Below are 16,509 nucleotides of genomic sequence, written 5' to 3' on the forward strand. Positions count from 1 at the left end.
TACCCAGTTGATCCTCTATCCAGTTTCAGTTGTAAATTCCAAGGAAGTCAATAGATATCCGGTGTTCAGTCTGTTTCGTTCAGCTAGTTTTTATACCGCATGCAAGCTGTGCATTAGAACAAAAGCACATGAGTCTGGCATGCAGTAGAGCTACTAATAAACTTATTTTGAAATTGCGTACAGGGTCTTTATTGAGCCGCAGTGGCATATAGCATATTACGGTACATGTAAACAACATAATGTTTTTGACGAAACTGCTACTGCTCGCAGTTTATTTAACGTATGTAATCTGCGAAGAGGACCCAATTATTAATGATGCCAAAGCTGGACAACCGGCAGAGAATGAGGCAGACATAGATAATGGAGATTCTCAAAGCAAAAATATCGATACCACTGTTTACGAAGAAGACCCAATAATCAACGATAACAAAATACCAGAACCAGATGATATTGTTGGTAATGGTGGTGAGAGTGTTACTGTCGAGACGAGCCCAGACCCAGTAGACCAAAACGATGATCAAACCAAAGTCGAACCTATGACAATGTCGGACGACCAAAATCCAGAAAATGGAAATAATAAAGAAATAAATGAAGATGACACCAGTAGCTCGCCTTCTGTGGATTCGAACACTTACATCATACCAAACGTAACGTTGAAATCAGGCTATAAAAGTGCGTTTGTTTTAACATCGATTATTTTATTTGATCTGCGCAATTGTAAAGCATTATGTAGTGGGGTGGGGAAAGATTGGACACCTTTTCATCCTAAGTTCTTGTTCCATTTGGTAGTAAACGAAGAACATTTAAAATGTTATAAAACCGTAACCTTTTCCATATAGACTCTTGATAATTGTTTAATACACGATCAAAATATTTAAATATTATGTACTAAAGCTGTCCCATTCTACCCCCACAGTACTACACATTTTATTTGTGTAAACCCAATATATTTTGTATATATCACGTCATATACCTATTATATACCACGTGTTTGAAAACATATGCATTTTTCAGTGCCTTTGTTGGGACTGGGAGCGTACAGACTCGGGAAGGCCACCTACAGAATCACTAAAGAGGCTCTGGAAATCGGCTACCGGTAAGTCTTAAATTCTCTCCTTAAAAGACACATCTCATGCATATATAAATAAATACAGATTGATTGATACAGCGAAGAATTACGAAGCGACGAGGAGGGAATCTTCAGAAGTTGCCATTGGTAAAGCAATCGCGGCCAGCGGGGTGCCAAGATCTGAAATTTTCATTACTACAAAAATAATGCCCGAGTAAGAACGTGTATTTTAATTACATGCATTAGCATTATTATTACTTGGACGCGAATAACATATGCGTAACGCCATTGATTTTAAATCTACAGTTACTTCCGGATGAAGGAAATGCGAAAAGCGGTGAAGGAAAGCTTGAAGAATTTGCAGACTGACTATTTGGATTTGCTTTTAGTGCATTATCCGGACTGCGCAGGGGATCCCTACTGTCGCGCTACTGGTAAGGGCGTGGGGTCATATATCAACTACTTCCTGCGGATTGTCTCTTAGCGCGCAAGCTATTATTTAGTTATATAGTAGGGTGGGGGAAGATGAAACAGTTTTGGCACATAATATCCTAATATCCTTTTATTTCGTTTTTGAATAATATGATCTTCGCTATCGCTTTCAAGAAGATACAAAAATATGTTATTATTTGGTATACTGATGTGCTGGGATACTTTGTTACTGTTACAATGTAACCCTTGCATTTAAAACGTTATTTCCCGCAAGTGTTTCATGAATTATTTCGTGGTAGGTACTTTGCTGGAAGGATGGAACAACATGGGTGTTTTGGTTGATGAGGGATTGGTTCGCGATATTGGTGTGAGTAACGCATTTATCGAAGAGATTGAGAAGCTGTGGATGGAAGGAGAGAAACAAGTGTCAGTGTTGCAGAATTGGTTTGATCCTTACTACCAAGATCTCAGTACTAGGGGCATTGCAGCCAAAAATGGAATGGTATTTACAGGATACAGCACACTAGGTACAATCATACATTTTTTGTTGTGCGTCAGAATATTATTGGTGTTTTGATGCATTCATATATGTAATAAGATGCCAATTTCATTTTTATAGGAGCTGGGTGGATTGACGATGGAATGAAGAAAAACCCAGTGTTAGCCGATAGCACAATTAAACAAATAGCGGATCGGAGAAATTGCGCTCCAAGTGATGTAATTTTAAAATGGGCAGTGACGCGGGGTGTCGCTGTTATTCCTGGAACAACAAGTTCAAAGCACCTGCACATGAATTATAACAGGTGAACAAGTTTAAAACAATGAAAATATATGTTTGATAGCCTTGTGGAGAGATATAGTACTGTAGGGGACGTTGGGACATCTTTAGCACATAATATCCAAACATCCTGTCGTGTTAGAAACGGTCTGTGAGAGTCGCTAGGATACGGTTTTACAATTCTTTGAATTTTTTTGTTTACCACCAAATGGGACGAGAAAATAGAATGATAAGGTGCCCCAGCATCCAATCTCTCTTTACTATATATTCAAACAACAAATATATTTTCTTTCAGTTTAAAAGTTGAATTAACAGAGGAGGATTTAATGCTCATGGACGGTTTGAACAACAAGTTAAAACCTTTGATTGATTACGGGAGCCAGCAGGAAGGTCCAGGAGGAGGTTTCTTGGGAGTTGGTAATCTTGTAAGCGGTTTGGTAAACTTCGGTAAATCGTTGGTTGGTAAACTTGGCTTTGGAGGATCGAGTACATCTGGAATAGTTGGTGGCGAACTTTAATAAAGTATTTACGTCTGATGTGTGGAAAGAACATTCCCACTGTTGCATTTTTTACCCGTGAAACAACTGTAATAGTCTCTGCAAATATAAAGCGTATTTTCGTTGTTTCGTTCCATGTAGCCTACTTGCTTATGAGTTACTACATGTGGTAATGTGGTTTGGAGAGAAGAGATAAGAAATAAATTCCAATTAAATATTTCATTCGAAAAATGTGTGTGTCTTGTTTTTTACTATTGTGGGTGTAAGATAGAACACCTGTGGGGTAAAATGAAATATCTTTTTTTTAATATCTAAATATCCTGATCGTGTTTTAAACAATTAACAACGGTCTATAGAAGTCGTGAATGTACGATTTAATAATTCTTTGGGTATTCTCTGCTTACAAATGGAACGAGAAAATAGAATGAAAGGTTGTCCCATCTTTCCCCACCCTTATAAGTGCCGTGGCTCAACTGAGTAATATACAAACCAACCCGAAGTGTTTGTCAAATTTGCCAATCATCTTCCATTGCCCTATAGTAGTAATAAGGTTAATATTATTGGTAAAAACTCTAAGCTACACGCTTGTAAGGAGAGCTTCTTTTCCGTTTTAAGATTAATGATAAAAATAGTAGTGCAGTTTTAAATCTAAACATTTCTTTAAAAAATAAAAATGTAAGACCGGATATAAGTTAGGGGATATAAGACATAAGGATATGAGAATTGAGAATATAGAGTTTATATAGATGTCCACCATGTGTCCAACAATTGTTTGACGAAAACGAATCTGTTTTGCTGCTACGTGCCCGATTAATATACAGATTCATAGACGATATTATATACTTAACGATAGACAAATTTATATCAGCTTTAAAACCAATGTAATTCGATTATAGACATATATTTATTGTAGTATTGTAATAACGTGTGTGAATAAACAATAACACAAATCACGACAAAATGCAATGGTTGTAACTTATAAGCGTAGCTGATTTCTAAGTACATCCCGTTTTATCCTCCATCCATTTTAAATGTTCCAAGAAAGTTCCAATGTATCCGGTGTTCAGTCTGTTTCGTTCAGGGAGTTATACGCGTTTAATGCAATGGAATAAAGAAGTAATAGAGTTTATTGCAGTAGAGTTGCCATTGGAACTTAGTTTTGAATTGTGTACACAGAGTGTTGGGCACAGTTGTATAATTCGGTCTATTTAGACGGCGTTATGTTATTCCCGAAACTGCTACTGTTGTTGGTGGTTTATTTAACGCAAGTTATCTGCGAAGAAAGCCCTATTGTCAACGATGCTAATGCAAACTTCGACACCAACGTTTACGAGAAAATCTCGATTATCAACGGTAAACCAGACGATGTTATTGGAGGGGGTGATGGCTCTGATGGGAGTAAAAAAAGAAATGAAGATGACGCCATCAGCTCAAACGTTTACACCATTCCGACTGTTACCTTGAAATCGGGCCATAAAAGTGAGTGTTTTAGCATCATATGTTTTATTGATCTGCACAGCTTAACACCAATTAGGCAATATACAACTTCGTTTTTTAAGTCCGTTAGATGAGAAAACCTATTTATGTTTTAGTGCCTTTGTTGGGATTGGGAAGTGACAAACTCGAAGGGGGAACAGTCAAGCTCGTTAAAGAAGCGCTTGAAATGGGCTACAGGTAAGTCTAAGATTTCTCCGTACGCCTTGGATATATTGGTTAGCACTAACGGAGCACACATCACGCATGTAGATTGATTGACACAGCGAAGAATTACGAAGCAACTTGGACGGAATCGTCAGAGGTTGCAATTGCCAAAGGGATTGCAGCCAGCGGAGTACCGAGATCTGAAATTTTTTTTACTACAAAAATAATGCCTGAGTGAGAATTTACGCTTTTATTACATGCATTACCATAACTTGAAGGCAAAAATGTATGTAATGTCATTATTAAATCCACAGTTTCTTCGGGATAAAAGAAATGCGCAAAGCGGTGAAGGAATGCCTAACAGATTTAAGAACCGACTATTTAGATTTGCTTCTATTACACCATCCTTCTTGCGAAGAAGACGACACAGACTGTAGTGCAACTGGTAAGGAAGTGCGTCTATCAACTACTTCCTGTAAAGCAAGTTGAATGTCCTTCAGCACGCAAAACAATATTGCGTTACATAGTAGGGAGGGGTAAGATGGAACACCACGTATTTAGTCTCTTTTCCCGTACCATTCAATAGGAAACAAAGAATATTTACATATATTTATGGATATATGACCGTATAGCCCTGCGACTCTAAAAGAGCGTTTTTAAGTGTTTTAAACACGTCCATGAAATGGTGGATTAGGTGATAACGGTGTTCCATCTTACAAACCCTACAGCACTATATATTGTTTTAAATTTAAAGATTGTGGTAAATGTTTTATGATTTTCGTGGCAGGTACTTTGTTGGAAGGCTGGAAAAACATGGCGGCGATGGTGAATGAGGGAATGGTTCGCGATATTGGTGTCAGCAACGTTTTTTCACAACAGTTAAAAAACCTATCGATGGAAGGAGAGAAACCAATTTCAGTTTTACAGAACTGGTTTGATCCTTTTCACCAAGATCGCCGTACAAGAGCAGTCGCGGCTAAAAACGGAATCGCATATACAGGATACAGCACACTAGGTATCATACGATTTTTTTGATGTCTTTCCGACACTATCATACGTCGTCGACTGCAGTGGTATTTGTTGCTGCAATAAATAAAATTTTTTACATTAAATTTGATTTTTATTTTTAAAGGAGTTGTGTGGACGGACGAAGGAGTGAAAGAAAATCCAGTCTTTATCGACAGCACAATAAAACAAATAGCAGATCGGCGAAATTGCGCTCCAAGTGATGTAGTTTTGAAATGGGCAGTGACGCGTGGTGTCGCTGTTATTCCTGGATCGACGAATTCCACTCACCTACGCATGAACTATAACAGGTGGGGTGAACAAACTTGCTGAAAGTGTGGGGTGGGGAATATTTCATATAGTAGAGTGCCGAAGGATGGGATACCTTTTCATTCCGTTTTCTCGTTCCATTCGGTAGTAAACAATGAACGTTCTAAGAATTATAAAACGGCATCCTTACGACTCCCATAGACCATTGTTAATTGTTTAAAACACGATCAGGATATTTGGATATTATGAGCGTAAGGATTCCCGTCTTCTCCCACCCTACTATACAATAACTTACTGTCTTTCAGTTTGAAAGTAAAATTAACGGAGGAGGATTTGATCCTCATGGATGGTTTGAACAACAAGCTGACACATGACTACGGTTCATCTGGAATGGGAGGCGGCGAACTGTAATGTATCATTCTACGTCTGCTGTGCAAAAAAGAGGGTTTTTAATGGTGCATTTTATCTTTGAAAGAACAGTATATAGTACATATGTGCAAATATAAAGAGATTTTCACTTCCGTTTTTCTTTAATTTTCTTGTTGTAACTTTGTTCTTTATTTATGGAGACGGGGTAAGCATTTCACTCTAGTCTATAAGCTTTTTGTCTTCGCACACCGTACCAGTAAACTAATACAGGCAACAGTTTATAAATTTAACCCAATACTAGTGGCAATAGGAACCCCATACACTTATCACATAAGAGCCTCGTCGTTTTAACTGTGTGATCTAATTTATACAGTAGTGTGGGGGAAGATGGGACACCTTTAGCACATAATATTCAAATATCCTGATCGTGTTTTAAATAATTAACAGCGATGTATGGGAGTCGTGAGAATGTTTTAAATTTCTTTGAATGTTCTTTGTTTATTAACTAATCGGACAAGAAAATAGAATTGAAAAGGTGTTTCATCCTCTCCAACCCTATTATATAGTAAGTGTATTAGGATGCGGTAAGGTAATACCATCTTCACACTATCACACAACAATGATGGTAACAGATACAGACGGTGGATTTTTGTAGAAAATTTACAAGTAAGTTTCTTACGTTTTAAGAAGGGGCACTTTGTGAGCTTATAGCTGATATACTGCAACAATGAGACCATAACTACTGGTCTACTATTGTCCCGTTTACTTTAGTTTTATACACAAACTCAGCACGAGGCGACAGATTTGTCCGCACTTCACATAACAATGTAAGCTTATCAATATTTAACATGAGAGGATTTAAATAAGCCCACAGCAATTCTAACAAGATTGAGCGCAGATAAGCATGTAGAACATATACAGTCTGTTGTTGCAATCCTACTCAATTACAAATGCTTCAGTTAAAAACTTTTTTATTTTCAGCGTAAATACTGGTAACAACACAAAATACTGACCGCGTTAATCGTTAGTTAATATTACTTCAACTGTGTATATATAAGACACTAGGCGCCGCCAAGGCATCAGTCTCTATCTCTTCCGTTTGTTGTTTAGCACTCGCTATATTTCAAAGTATTATCCATGGGCGCATGAACAAAAGTTTTGTAAAGTTAACACTAAGTTAGCACGTATTAGTGTTAAAAGTTGATCAGAGCTAACTGAAAGTAGAGAAAGTTAATGTATGGTTTTATCTCAACATATTATTTCGAACTTGACCTAGGTGAGGAAGTAAACAGTTTGTCATTTAAATTTCCTATGCAATGCGTAAGGCGGGCAGTACAAGTTTAATTGTTGTACTGTGTAAAGTATAATAGTTGGAAAGGCGTCTACTTTCGCTAGGGAATATAGCATGGTCGATTAACTTTTTCGCTGCTTCCGCAAACCATATGTTAAGTAGCAGCTGTCTATCAAGGCAGACTCATACTTTCACTCTGCGGCAAGTAAAATTGCATCAGGGGAACTAGCGTCGTTAATGCTGTTTTAATCTAGAATTGTAAGGTTTTTAAAGGTCCGTTTGAAAGTCAACTGCATAAACACCTAACTGGAAATCATGAAACGTCTACTGTTGAAAGTTATACCGTTAGAGATACTGTTACTTTTTATCTTGTGTGAGATTCGATCTAGTACAGGTATGTATGGTATAGGTGTGCGTATTTTAAACAGTAGAATTTCCATTTAAATGTACCTTCTTCGTACCTAATGAGCTAATGTGTTTTATATATTATCACTTATTGAACGTTTATGTGATAACAACATATTAAGATTTAATGTCTACATACCTACACGAAACTCATAGCCTTTCAATATATAATACCCGCCAAGTTTCGTAGAAGCTTTGCGCACGTAAACGCGTTAAAGGGCATATGTTACACAACAACACGAGCGCTTTGAACAATACTAAAGCGATAAGGAAGTTCTATTCATAACAATACACAACCGTTTCAGGGAGAAATATGTGTAAAGCATAATATGCGATATATTTCTACCTAGCGCAGTTTATAATCCTTTAAATTCTTACACCGCTGTTTACTATGTTGGATTCACTCTTGTAACAGAAACGTGGATGGCTAAATGACCCAACTGCCTTCAGCCAATGTCGTTTGCCTACTAAGGAACCACATCTAAATCCCATAAAGTTATTAAAATCGATTGCAAATACGTACAAAGTTACCTGGTAGTTAAAATTGTACATAACATAAATAAAACTGTTTTCACACTCACGTAACAATCTTGACGACGTTGCTTCATATTAAATAAGCATAGTCGCTAATACAATCAAACTAAACAACTGTATACTACAAGAACTAAGCAGCTCTAAAGCGGTAACTTCCACCCACGTAATTAGGCCGGCGGCACGAATGTGGAAAACCTCGAAAGGAATTTTAAATGCAAAGTTTCATAGACGGTTTACGAATGTGAGCTATAGCACGTGTTGAAGAATGTAGTTTTTAGTAATGTTTTAACAATGTAGGGGGTATGAGGGAGTACTTTTATATCAATACCGTGATTTTATATTCATATAGGCCGGCTGGGGTAAGATGGGACATGTTTTCATTCCCTTTTATTGTCCTATTTGGTATTAAACATAAGAAACTTAAAAAATATACAACCGCATCCTCACGACTGTGAAAGGGTGTTGTTAATCTGTTAAAACACGCTCAGGAAATACGGGATATTATGTGCTAATGGTATAATCCATCTTACTCCAGTGCTATACAAACCCGATGCGTACTGGCGGTACGTGTTTACTTGTTTTTTGTTCAACCATTACGATTTTCCGCATGGCTTACACAATTCTGCGAACACTCTTAACGCTAGCAAATGCTTGCTTGCACATGCCTTTGTAAAACGTTAGCAGCGAAGTCACAGTACAATGCATTCTGAAAAATCACAAAACAGTGTGGTTTTATGAGTCACCGTTGCTTAACCAAATGTGTGAAGAAAATTTTACAAGGGCGACATTTTTGTTGTTTACTGGAACCCAAACTTGCATATAAGTGGCAGAAAAAAAGAAAAAAGGTCTGCGCAATAACAACTTAAAACAACATGCGGCGAGCCGGGATAAAAGTCCGTTGTTGACCGTATATAGTTTCCCACGTTTAAATGCACCCGTGCCGCGTCCGTTAACACAAAGAGATTTTAACTTATTGTAAACTTGCATAAGCCACGCTATTCAACAGCTTCCTTTATTCAGCCAAGCAACAAGTATCATGTTACCGATATAGCTTCATTCGCCTTCGCCAAGCATAACTGCGCCTCAATTACCAATTAAGACTATGTTCATGTGTATCTATAATTGAAGCGTGTATACTGTTTAATCAATTGATAGCCATCCGCTGTGGTATGCTTCCTCTAATTTTCTGGTTTACTAACACGGCTTGTGCGTTACGTTTGCGTTACCTCAGTGCACTTAAAGGTTAAAGGACTACGTGGTTGTTACAAGTCAAATACAACATATTTCAACTTAAACATATATGACCAGCGTAATCGACTTTTTTATAGATGGTGCGAATGTATGCGGGAACAGCCCTGGATTTGAATGCCATGATGCGAGTAAATGCATCCCGTTGTATCAGTATTGTAATGGTTCAAGTCAATGCAGGTAAATGTGTGTTTTTAATGACATATATATTATTAATCTCCGTGATTGAACGACTAGATCCCTTATATATATATAGTAGGGTGGGGGAAGATGGGACACCTTTTCATTCTATTTTCTCGTCACACTCATTGGTAGTAAACAAAGAACATTCAAAGAATTATAAAACTGTATCCTCACAACTTTCTTAGACCGTTGTTAATTGTTTAAAAGACGATCAGGATATTTGGACATTAAGTGAAAAAGATGTCCCATCTTTCCCCTCCCTACTATATATATATTTAGTAACTTCCGTGATCGGAAGGTACGAACCTCATATATATCAATCCATATAATGGTACGGCAGCCTCATTGGAGCGTCACGCCTTTACCAGCGTTATACTTTTGCTCCATTGAACGTATAGTAAAGTGGGGGGATATGGGACACATTTTCATTTTGTTTCCCATTCGGTAGTAAACAAAGAACATTTAACTAATTTTAGAATCGTTTCCCATACGACTCCCAACGGCCGTACAATTAAGGTGTTTGGGTATTTTGTGCTAAAGAGTGTCCCGTCTTCCCCACCCCACTATACACTTGTTTTAAACACATAAACAAACATAACAAAAAAACACAGCTCACTATACGTTTCACATAAAAATCTCAAAGCGAATGTATATACGTATGGCAAACTAAAACAGTAATACTTCATGGGCGGAATGTGCCATTGTACAAACCATTGTCTTTGCTATGTACAAGACTACACACGATTTTTTGCAGTGATGGAAGCGACGAAATTCTGTACAACAAGGCTATACACGATACGACAGGCATATCATGTGGTCATAGGATCAATGGCAACTCGACATATTGCTACCTTCCAAACCAATACTTGTGTGACCATGAGATCAACTGCTTTTGGGGTAGGTTTATGCAAAAATTTAATATATCTATATATATATTTAAAGAAATTCAAAAAAACAAACAACTTTATTCCTGTACCTTTATCAAAAACAGGTGAGGATGAAAAAAACTGTTCGCACACCTTCGAATGCGGATATGTGCCCTTCGCAAATAAAACTCAATACAAGATTAAAATAGTGTTTTGTGACAATGTAGTAAACTGTATCAACGGAGCTGACGAAAGAAAATACAGGTAAGGACTGCTTATATCCAAAACATCTACTATGTATATTAATTTCCTATCTGTATACAGTCCTGGAGCACCGGGCTACCAGTGTTCCGTCACCAAAACCCATCTCACCAACTACTGCATGCTGCCCGATCAATATGTTTGCGACGGAACGAACGATTGCGATTACGGGACAGATGAGTGTTTCTGCGGGGAAGGGGATAGCAGCAATAGTAAATAAACCTTTGTAATACGTTTCTCGAGGAATTCGCGATTATTTACCAACTTTTGTAGTTTACACGGGTGATAACTGCTTTCGGTGTTTGAATCGTGAACTAGTCGTCCCGAACAAACAGAGATGTGACGGTGCGTTTCATTGTAATGATCTTTCTGATGAATGTCTCTGCACTAAACGTCCACCCATCTGTGAACAAATATGCAAAGGTTTGTTCCTAATACAGTAAATAGTTCGGGTAAGTGAAGGTTAACACATGATGTCCATCATCATTTTAAAACATGATGTCTATCATGATAAAGTTAATACATGATGATGTCTATCATAAAAGTTTCAAAGTTCAAACATATTTTATGGTTACTTATTAATACATGTTAAAATCTTTAGTTGGTGAAAATTGTGGCTCCTGTAAAGTAGGTGAAATAAAATGCAAAACAAGCAGCAATGGTTTTGAAAAATGCATCAACCGAACAAACGTGTGCGACCGGATCGTTGACTGTGCTATGGGAGAGGACGAAAAGAATTGCAGTGTACATGAGTCGCAGCTATTTCAATGTAGCGACAAAAAGCAGTTTGTCCAAAAATACCAACGCTGCGACAGTACGTTCACATGCATGTTTTAGGCATTTTTAAAACTTGTAAAATCTTGTTTTCTTTTTTTCGCAGATGATGAGAATTGTAAAGATGGTTCCGATGAACTTGGCTGTCAAAATTTATACAAGTGTTCGGAGGCTAGATATGATAATAATGGAGGTGGGAATGTGTGTCTGTGCGCCTATAAAGTAAAACAAGTTCAAAACGAATAATTAATCCCATAACTCAAACACAGTCATGAAATGCCTAGTACGTGACTAATTAACATGTTTTGATCAATTATTTTCAGTTGTTGTGTTTGACCGAGCTGCCTACACCGAAGCTTGCGACAAGATTGCACTTTGTGAAGATCTGGACGATGAATGTAATTCTACTTTATGTGGACATGACGTACCAGCATACTGTGATCACGTAAATGGAGCTCTGGGATTCATGTTCGTAAAACATAATAAATCATTTGACATTGCTGGTGTCGTTTTCACGATTATATATTAATAAACAGATGCCCCAATTCGAAATCAGCAATCATCGGTACGGAGGTATGTGACGGGTACCCAACGTGCAATGAGTCAGCCCGAACCACGTCTGCTGACGAGCTTAACTGTCCAAACAGGTTCGTGATTACATGACGAAATACTTCCGCATTTCACCACCAAAAGAAAAATGCCTTGCTTGTCACCGTTCGCCCCATGAAGTTGGCATCCTCAAATTGGACGTTTTTTTGGGTGCAGTAACAGCCACTCTTTTTTGCTATCTTTACGCACCTTTTATTCATAGAATTATTTAAGAAATGTCGTTTTGCTGATGATTCCCTTGTCTTTATTGTTTCAATAATGTATTAACCATTGTTTTGAAGGGATAAAAACTTACGTAATATTATGTTGCAGGTTCTACTGCGCCGATCATGGAGCAACGCGTCTTCCGATACACATAGCACCCGAAGCTCGTTGTAACGCAATAACCGACTGTTTTGACGGAAGCGATGAGGTTAACTGCAGTACAGCAACACACTTTTACTGTGTTCCTGGAACCGCTGACTATATACCGAGATCAAAGGTAGACAGATACCTGTTTTCTTTTACACCTCCTGCTAATCTAACACACTTCTATATAAGTGTAAAGTTGACGCATTTTTACTTGTTATAGTTACCAAGTAGCCTATTTCTTGAAGATTTCACAGCAATACTTGTATACCTACTGATCGTGCATTATACAAGTTGGGCGTTTAAGTGTGAATATTTATGCGTACATGGTTTATATAGTATAGGGTGCTGGAGGAAGATAGGACACCTTTTCATTCCATTTTTCGTCCCATGTGGTAGTAAGCAAAGAACAATTAAGGAATAATAAAGGTGTCCTATCTTCCCCCACCCCACTATATTATATGACAACAAAGAGAATATGTAACTGGTAACAATACACACCACTACACAAATGTTTTTTAATCCTCAGGTATGTAATGGAGTCTTCGACTGCAAAAATGGGCAGAACGACGAATGTCAGAATTGCGCAGTCAGTCCTTTCTCAACCGATCAGTTTCTTATAAGCAATTATTTCCTACAGGCATTTATATGGATAGTTGGTAAGCATACCCACAAAAAAGCCGTCTTAATCAGATTATTATTATTTACCACATCAACCTATAGGTTTCCTGGCGATTTTTGGGAACATTGCGGTTTTGGTTCATAACGGGCTTCAGATGTACGAGAATAAGAACACGAGTGCCATCGCTTACTGCAACAGAATTCTTGTGCTGAATTTAGCCATGTCTGATTTTCTGCTTGGGGTAAGAAGCTATGCATTATATATGTAATAGTAGCCTACGCCTAAAAACACGCGGCAGTGTAATGTCTGGCTATCAGTCACTCAGAAGAGGCGTGTGGTTTTAAACTTGTAGAGAAAGCGTGTAGTTTTAAAAACAGTGACAGAATTACAAATGCAACTACGCAACACCATAAACATCATATAAAGTGAAAGAATTTCCTTTTACTACAGGTATATCTCCTTTCCATCGGCATTGTAAACAGCGTTTACGCCAACACATATTGCGTTACTGACATCGAATGGCGGACCAGCGTTAGCTGTGCAGGTCTTGGCAGCATCGCTTTAATCAGCGTCCAAACTTCTGTGTTTATTTTAACCATCATGACAACATTTCGACTCGTCCTGGTTACACAGTAAGTACAAAGCGAAAACATGGTTTATAACCTATATTGTTTTAATAAGTCATTTATTCTCAAAATATCATCTAGTCATTTATAATCAAATGTCATCTCTTCAACAGACCATTTAATAGCACTGTGAGAGTAGAGGTGATTGGTGGAGTTTTAGCACTAGCTTGGGTTGTTTCCTTCGTCATTGCGCTTGTTCCACACTCATGGGCTCTGCACGACTATTTCTCAAGTAAAGCTTGGTAAGAAATGTTACAACAAATTTTGTAAGACTTTATTTTTACAAATCGCCTGTATATACTGTTTATAACAGGTTGACGGACAATCCATATCTTTTCGTAACTAATAGAAGCGACGTCGAAAGCTTTGTGCAACGGTTGTGGAGTTTGGAAGATCAAAACTCAATGTATTTCTCTAATGGGTCCACGTAAGCCAAATTTCAAATTAGATTTTCTTTCTATTTTTTTTCGTATTATATTTTCTTTCGAATTTCATTACACCATTTCGTACTGTGGGGTAAGATAGATACCGTTTGCATCCGAATCCTATAATACCTGGTCATGTTTTGAGCAATTATCAACGATTTTAAGGGTAGCATGGCTACAGTTATACAAGTGTTTAAATATTCTTTGTTTACTACCAGCAAATGGGACGAAAAAAGAGAATAATGTTACCTAACCCTACCTAATCAATTGCTGCGGGACAAATCGGTACTTGGAGATGTTTTATTTAATATACTGTTTTGTATAAATACAGAGAAATGACATGGACCAATATGGTCCAAACAATCGCTCTTCTCAACCCGAAAATTGGAGTGAAAAAATACTTCGGATATTACTCCGCACACGGAGTATGTCTTCCTCTACTTTTCCCGGATCCGAGTCAAGACACTGCCTGGGGTCTTTCGCTGTTCATCATCATACTTAACTTCCTCGCCTTTGTATACATGGTGACGGCATACGTGTTGGTCTACAGGTAATGTGACGAGTGCACAGGAACCGAAAGTATGTGTAATCACTTTTAAAAACAGGATCACAAGACAGCGTGCCAAAAAAGCTGGTAGTTCCGAAAAGGCCGCCAACAAGCTACAGAAAAAAGTGACACGCATCGTCATTTCGAACTTTTGTTGTTGGATTCCAATCTGCATCATGGCGTTTATCAGCGTCGGAGGTAAGTGCAGTCATTACACGTGTATTGCTTACCCTGAATTGAACCGCACAGTCAGCAGATGTTTTATACAATAGGTGTGAAACTCTCGTCGGAAGCTTACGCAGCATCTGCCATTGTTTTACTTCCAATTAACAGCGCTGCAAACCCATTTCTCTATTCCAACCTACCCGACCTTATATGGGAAAAACTTAAACCGATCAAAGACAAAGTTGGTAGAACTGAAAGTCGCAGCTCTTCTTCAGCATTAGGTAAATAACATCAACACAAACACGCTTTAAATATTAATACTTGCCCAAAAAACTCGTTATCTTAATTCCCATGCTCAATGTTGTGAAATCTAATTATATAATTCATTACAGGCCAAATGACGAAACAAACTGATACCGGTATTCCAAATGATGAAACAAAAATGTGAAATGTGATTTTTGGAAACATAACGTCCATAAGGGGTTATACGCCGCCTCGGTGGCAGGGTGGTAATAGTCGTGCTGTTAATTATTTCCCTTCGTGTAGCTTTACAAACGTTTCTGTGACTCATTTGACTCTCTGCCGAATTGGCACAAGTATAGGCCCCTCTTCACCAGACAAATTACTTTTGAGCACGAACTGCCGACGATTTACAAGAATCTTTGAAAATATTTTGTTTTACATACAGTTTAATTAACCTAATTAAGTATACACGTCTTAGCGGAATTAATACGTGATTGTAATAATGTGTGTAGAAACTATGTAACTGTTATGCAAACGGGCTTTGATCCAACCCCGTGGTCACTAATGAGTGTCAAACTAAAAAAAAAAACAATTCTTCAAGGCACATGACACACGATTATACAGACATGACACACGTGTTATCACCACTACTGTTGGGCCGTCATGCTGGAAGGACAAAAAAGGGACATTCATCCATTTATTTATTTATTTGAAAAGATTTAATATAGTGGGGTGGGGTAGGATGGAACACATTTTCGTTCTATTTTCTCGTCCCATTTGGCAATGAGCTCGCACATACCGTTGTTAATTGTTTAAAAAACTATCAGAATATTTGGATATTTATATTTTCTAAAGTATAGTCCCACCTGTGTCCCATCTACCCCCACTTTACTATATGTTAATATGTAAATACATTCTGTGTTAGAAGATACAAAGATATGATTTTGAATAAAAGTAAATACTAACCAAGAAAATAAACAAGCACCCCATGCTATACACTTATGCTTTGGCCATCAATAATTAATATTTGGTATCGAAGTCAATAGAGATTTTACCAAGATAAAGCAAAGTTATTGAAGGACACACCACAACATGCAGATAATGTAGTTTTGTTGGTAATATCATTAATTTTAAGTGCTTAGGTTTAGAGTTAACATATGAAAGGTTTTTGCGTTGTTAAAACCAGAAAAACAATTGTCCAAAATGGTTTTGATATATTTGCTGTACAGCAAACGGTATTGTAAAAATTGAAAATAAATCATCTGTTCACGTATTTTTTATATGGTTACGAGAAACGTGTA

At 37.6% G+C, this 16,509-nt stretch overlaps 3 protein-coding genes across 3 annotated transcripts; all 3 read left to right on the top strand.

The window, feature by feature from the left end:
* The first annotated feature begins 114 nt into the window (after positions 1-114).
* On the top strand, positions 115-3,007 carry LOC149736688 (uncharacterized). The gene is made up of 7 exons (XM_089876395.1): positions 115-672; positions 1,015-1,096; positions 1,155-1,283; positions 1,376-1,503; positions 1,801-2,028; positions 2,121-2,304; positions 2,575-3,007. The coding sequence occupies exons 1-7, from the start codon at positions 240-242 to the stop codon at positions 2,795-2,797; spliced, it is 1,407 nt and encodes a 468-aa protein (XP_089732521.1). The 5' UTR covers positions 115-239; the 3' UTR covers positions 2,798-3,007.
* An 828-nt stretch (positions 3,008-3,835) lies between these two features.
* Positions 3,836-6,213, top strand: LOC149736689 (uncharacterized). The gene is made up of 7 exons (XM_089876405.1): positions 3,836-4,255; positions 4,369-4,450; positions 4,523-4,651; positions 4,732-4,862; positions 5,205-5,432; positions 5,550-5,733; positions 5,998-6,213. The coding sequence occupies exons 1-7, from the start codon at positions 3,997-3,999 to the stop codon at positions 6,101-6,103; spliced, it is 1,119 nt and encodes a 372-aa protein (XP_089732531.1). The 5' UTR covers positions 3,836-3,996; the 3' UTR covers positions 6,104-6,213.
* Positions 6,214-7,263: 1,050 nt separating this feature from the next.
* On the top strand, positions 7,264-16,204 carry LOC149736690 (uncharacterized). Its single transcript, XM_089876359.1, has 20 exons — positions 7,264-7,746; positions 9,620-9,719; positions 10,477-10,619; positions 10,714-10,852; positions 10,913-11,061; positions 11,123-11,272; positions 11,451-11,663; positions 11,730-11,816; positions 11,947-12,091; positions 12,160-12,270; positions 12,545-12,713; positions 13,110-13,239; positions 13,304-13,443; positions 13,653-13,834; positions 13,942-14,070; positions 14,142-14,255; positions 14,585-14,803; positions 14,859-14,998; positions 15,073-15,246; positions 15,358-16,204. The coding sequence occupies exons 1-20, from the start codon at positions 7,668-7,670 to the stop codon at positions 15,411-15,413; spliced, it is 2,769 nt and encodes a 922-aa protein (XP_089732485.1). The 5' UTR covers positions 7,264-7,667; the 3' UTR covers positions 15,414-16,204.
* The last annotated feature ends 305 nt before the right edge of the window (positions 16,205-16,509 follow it).

The sequence above is a fragment of the Ciona robusta genome, chromosome 4 (assembly GCF_009617815.1).
Source record: "Ciona robusta chromosome 4, ASM961781v2".
NCBI lineage: Eukaryota > Metazoa > Chordata > Ascidiacea > Phlebobranchia > Cionidae > Ciona > Ciona robusta.

Excerpts from the sequence above, each read along its gene's own strand:
- LOC149736690 (XM_089876359.1), top strand. The coding sequence starts at position 7,668 with ATGAAACGTCTACTGTTGAAAGTTATACCGTTAGAGATACTGTTACTT. Across the intron at positions 13,240-13,303 it reads GGCATTTATATGGATAGTTG|GTTTCCTGGCGATTTTTGGG; the intron begins GTAAGCATACCC and ends ATCAACCTATAG. Across the intron at positions 14,071-14,141 it reads TATTTCTCAAGTAAAGCTTG|GTTGACGGACAATCCATATC; the intron begins GTAAGAAATGTT and ends TGTTTATAACAG.
- LOC149736689 (XM_089876405.1), top strand. The coding sequence starts at position 3,997 with ATGTTATTCCCGAAACTGCTACTGTTGTTGGTGGTTTATTTAACGCAA. Across the intron at positions 4,451-4,522 it reads GCGCTTGAAATGGGCTACAG|ATTGATTGACACAGCGAAGA; the intron begins GTAAGTCTAAGA and ends TCACGCATGTAG. Across the intron at positions 4,652-4,731 it reads ACTACAAAAATAATGCCTGA|TTTCTTCGGGATAAAAGAAA; the intron begins GTGAGAATTTAC and ends TTAAATCCACAG.
- LOC149736688 (XM_089876395.1), top strand. The coding sequence starts at position 240 with ATGTTTTTGACGAAACTGCTACTGCTCGCAGTTTATTTAACGTATGTA. Across the intron at positions 1,097-1,154 it reads GCTCTGGAAATCGGCTACCG|ATTGATTGATACAGCGAAGA; the intron begins GTAAGTCTTAAA and ends AAATAAATACAG. Across the intron at positions 1,284-1,375 it reads ACTACAAAAATAATGCCCGA|TTACTTCCGGATGAAGGAAA; the intron begins GTAAGAACGTGT and ends TTAAATCTACAG.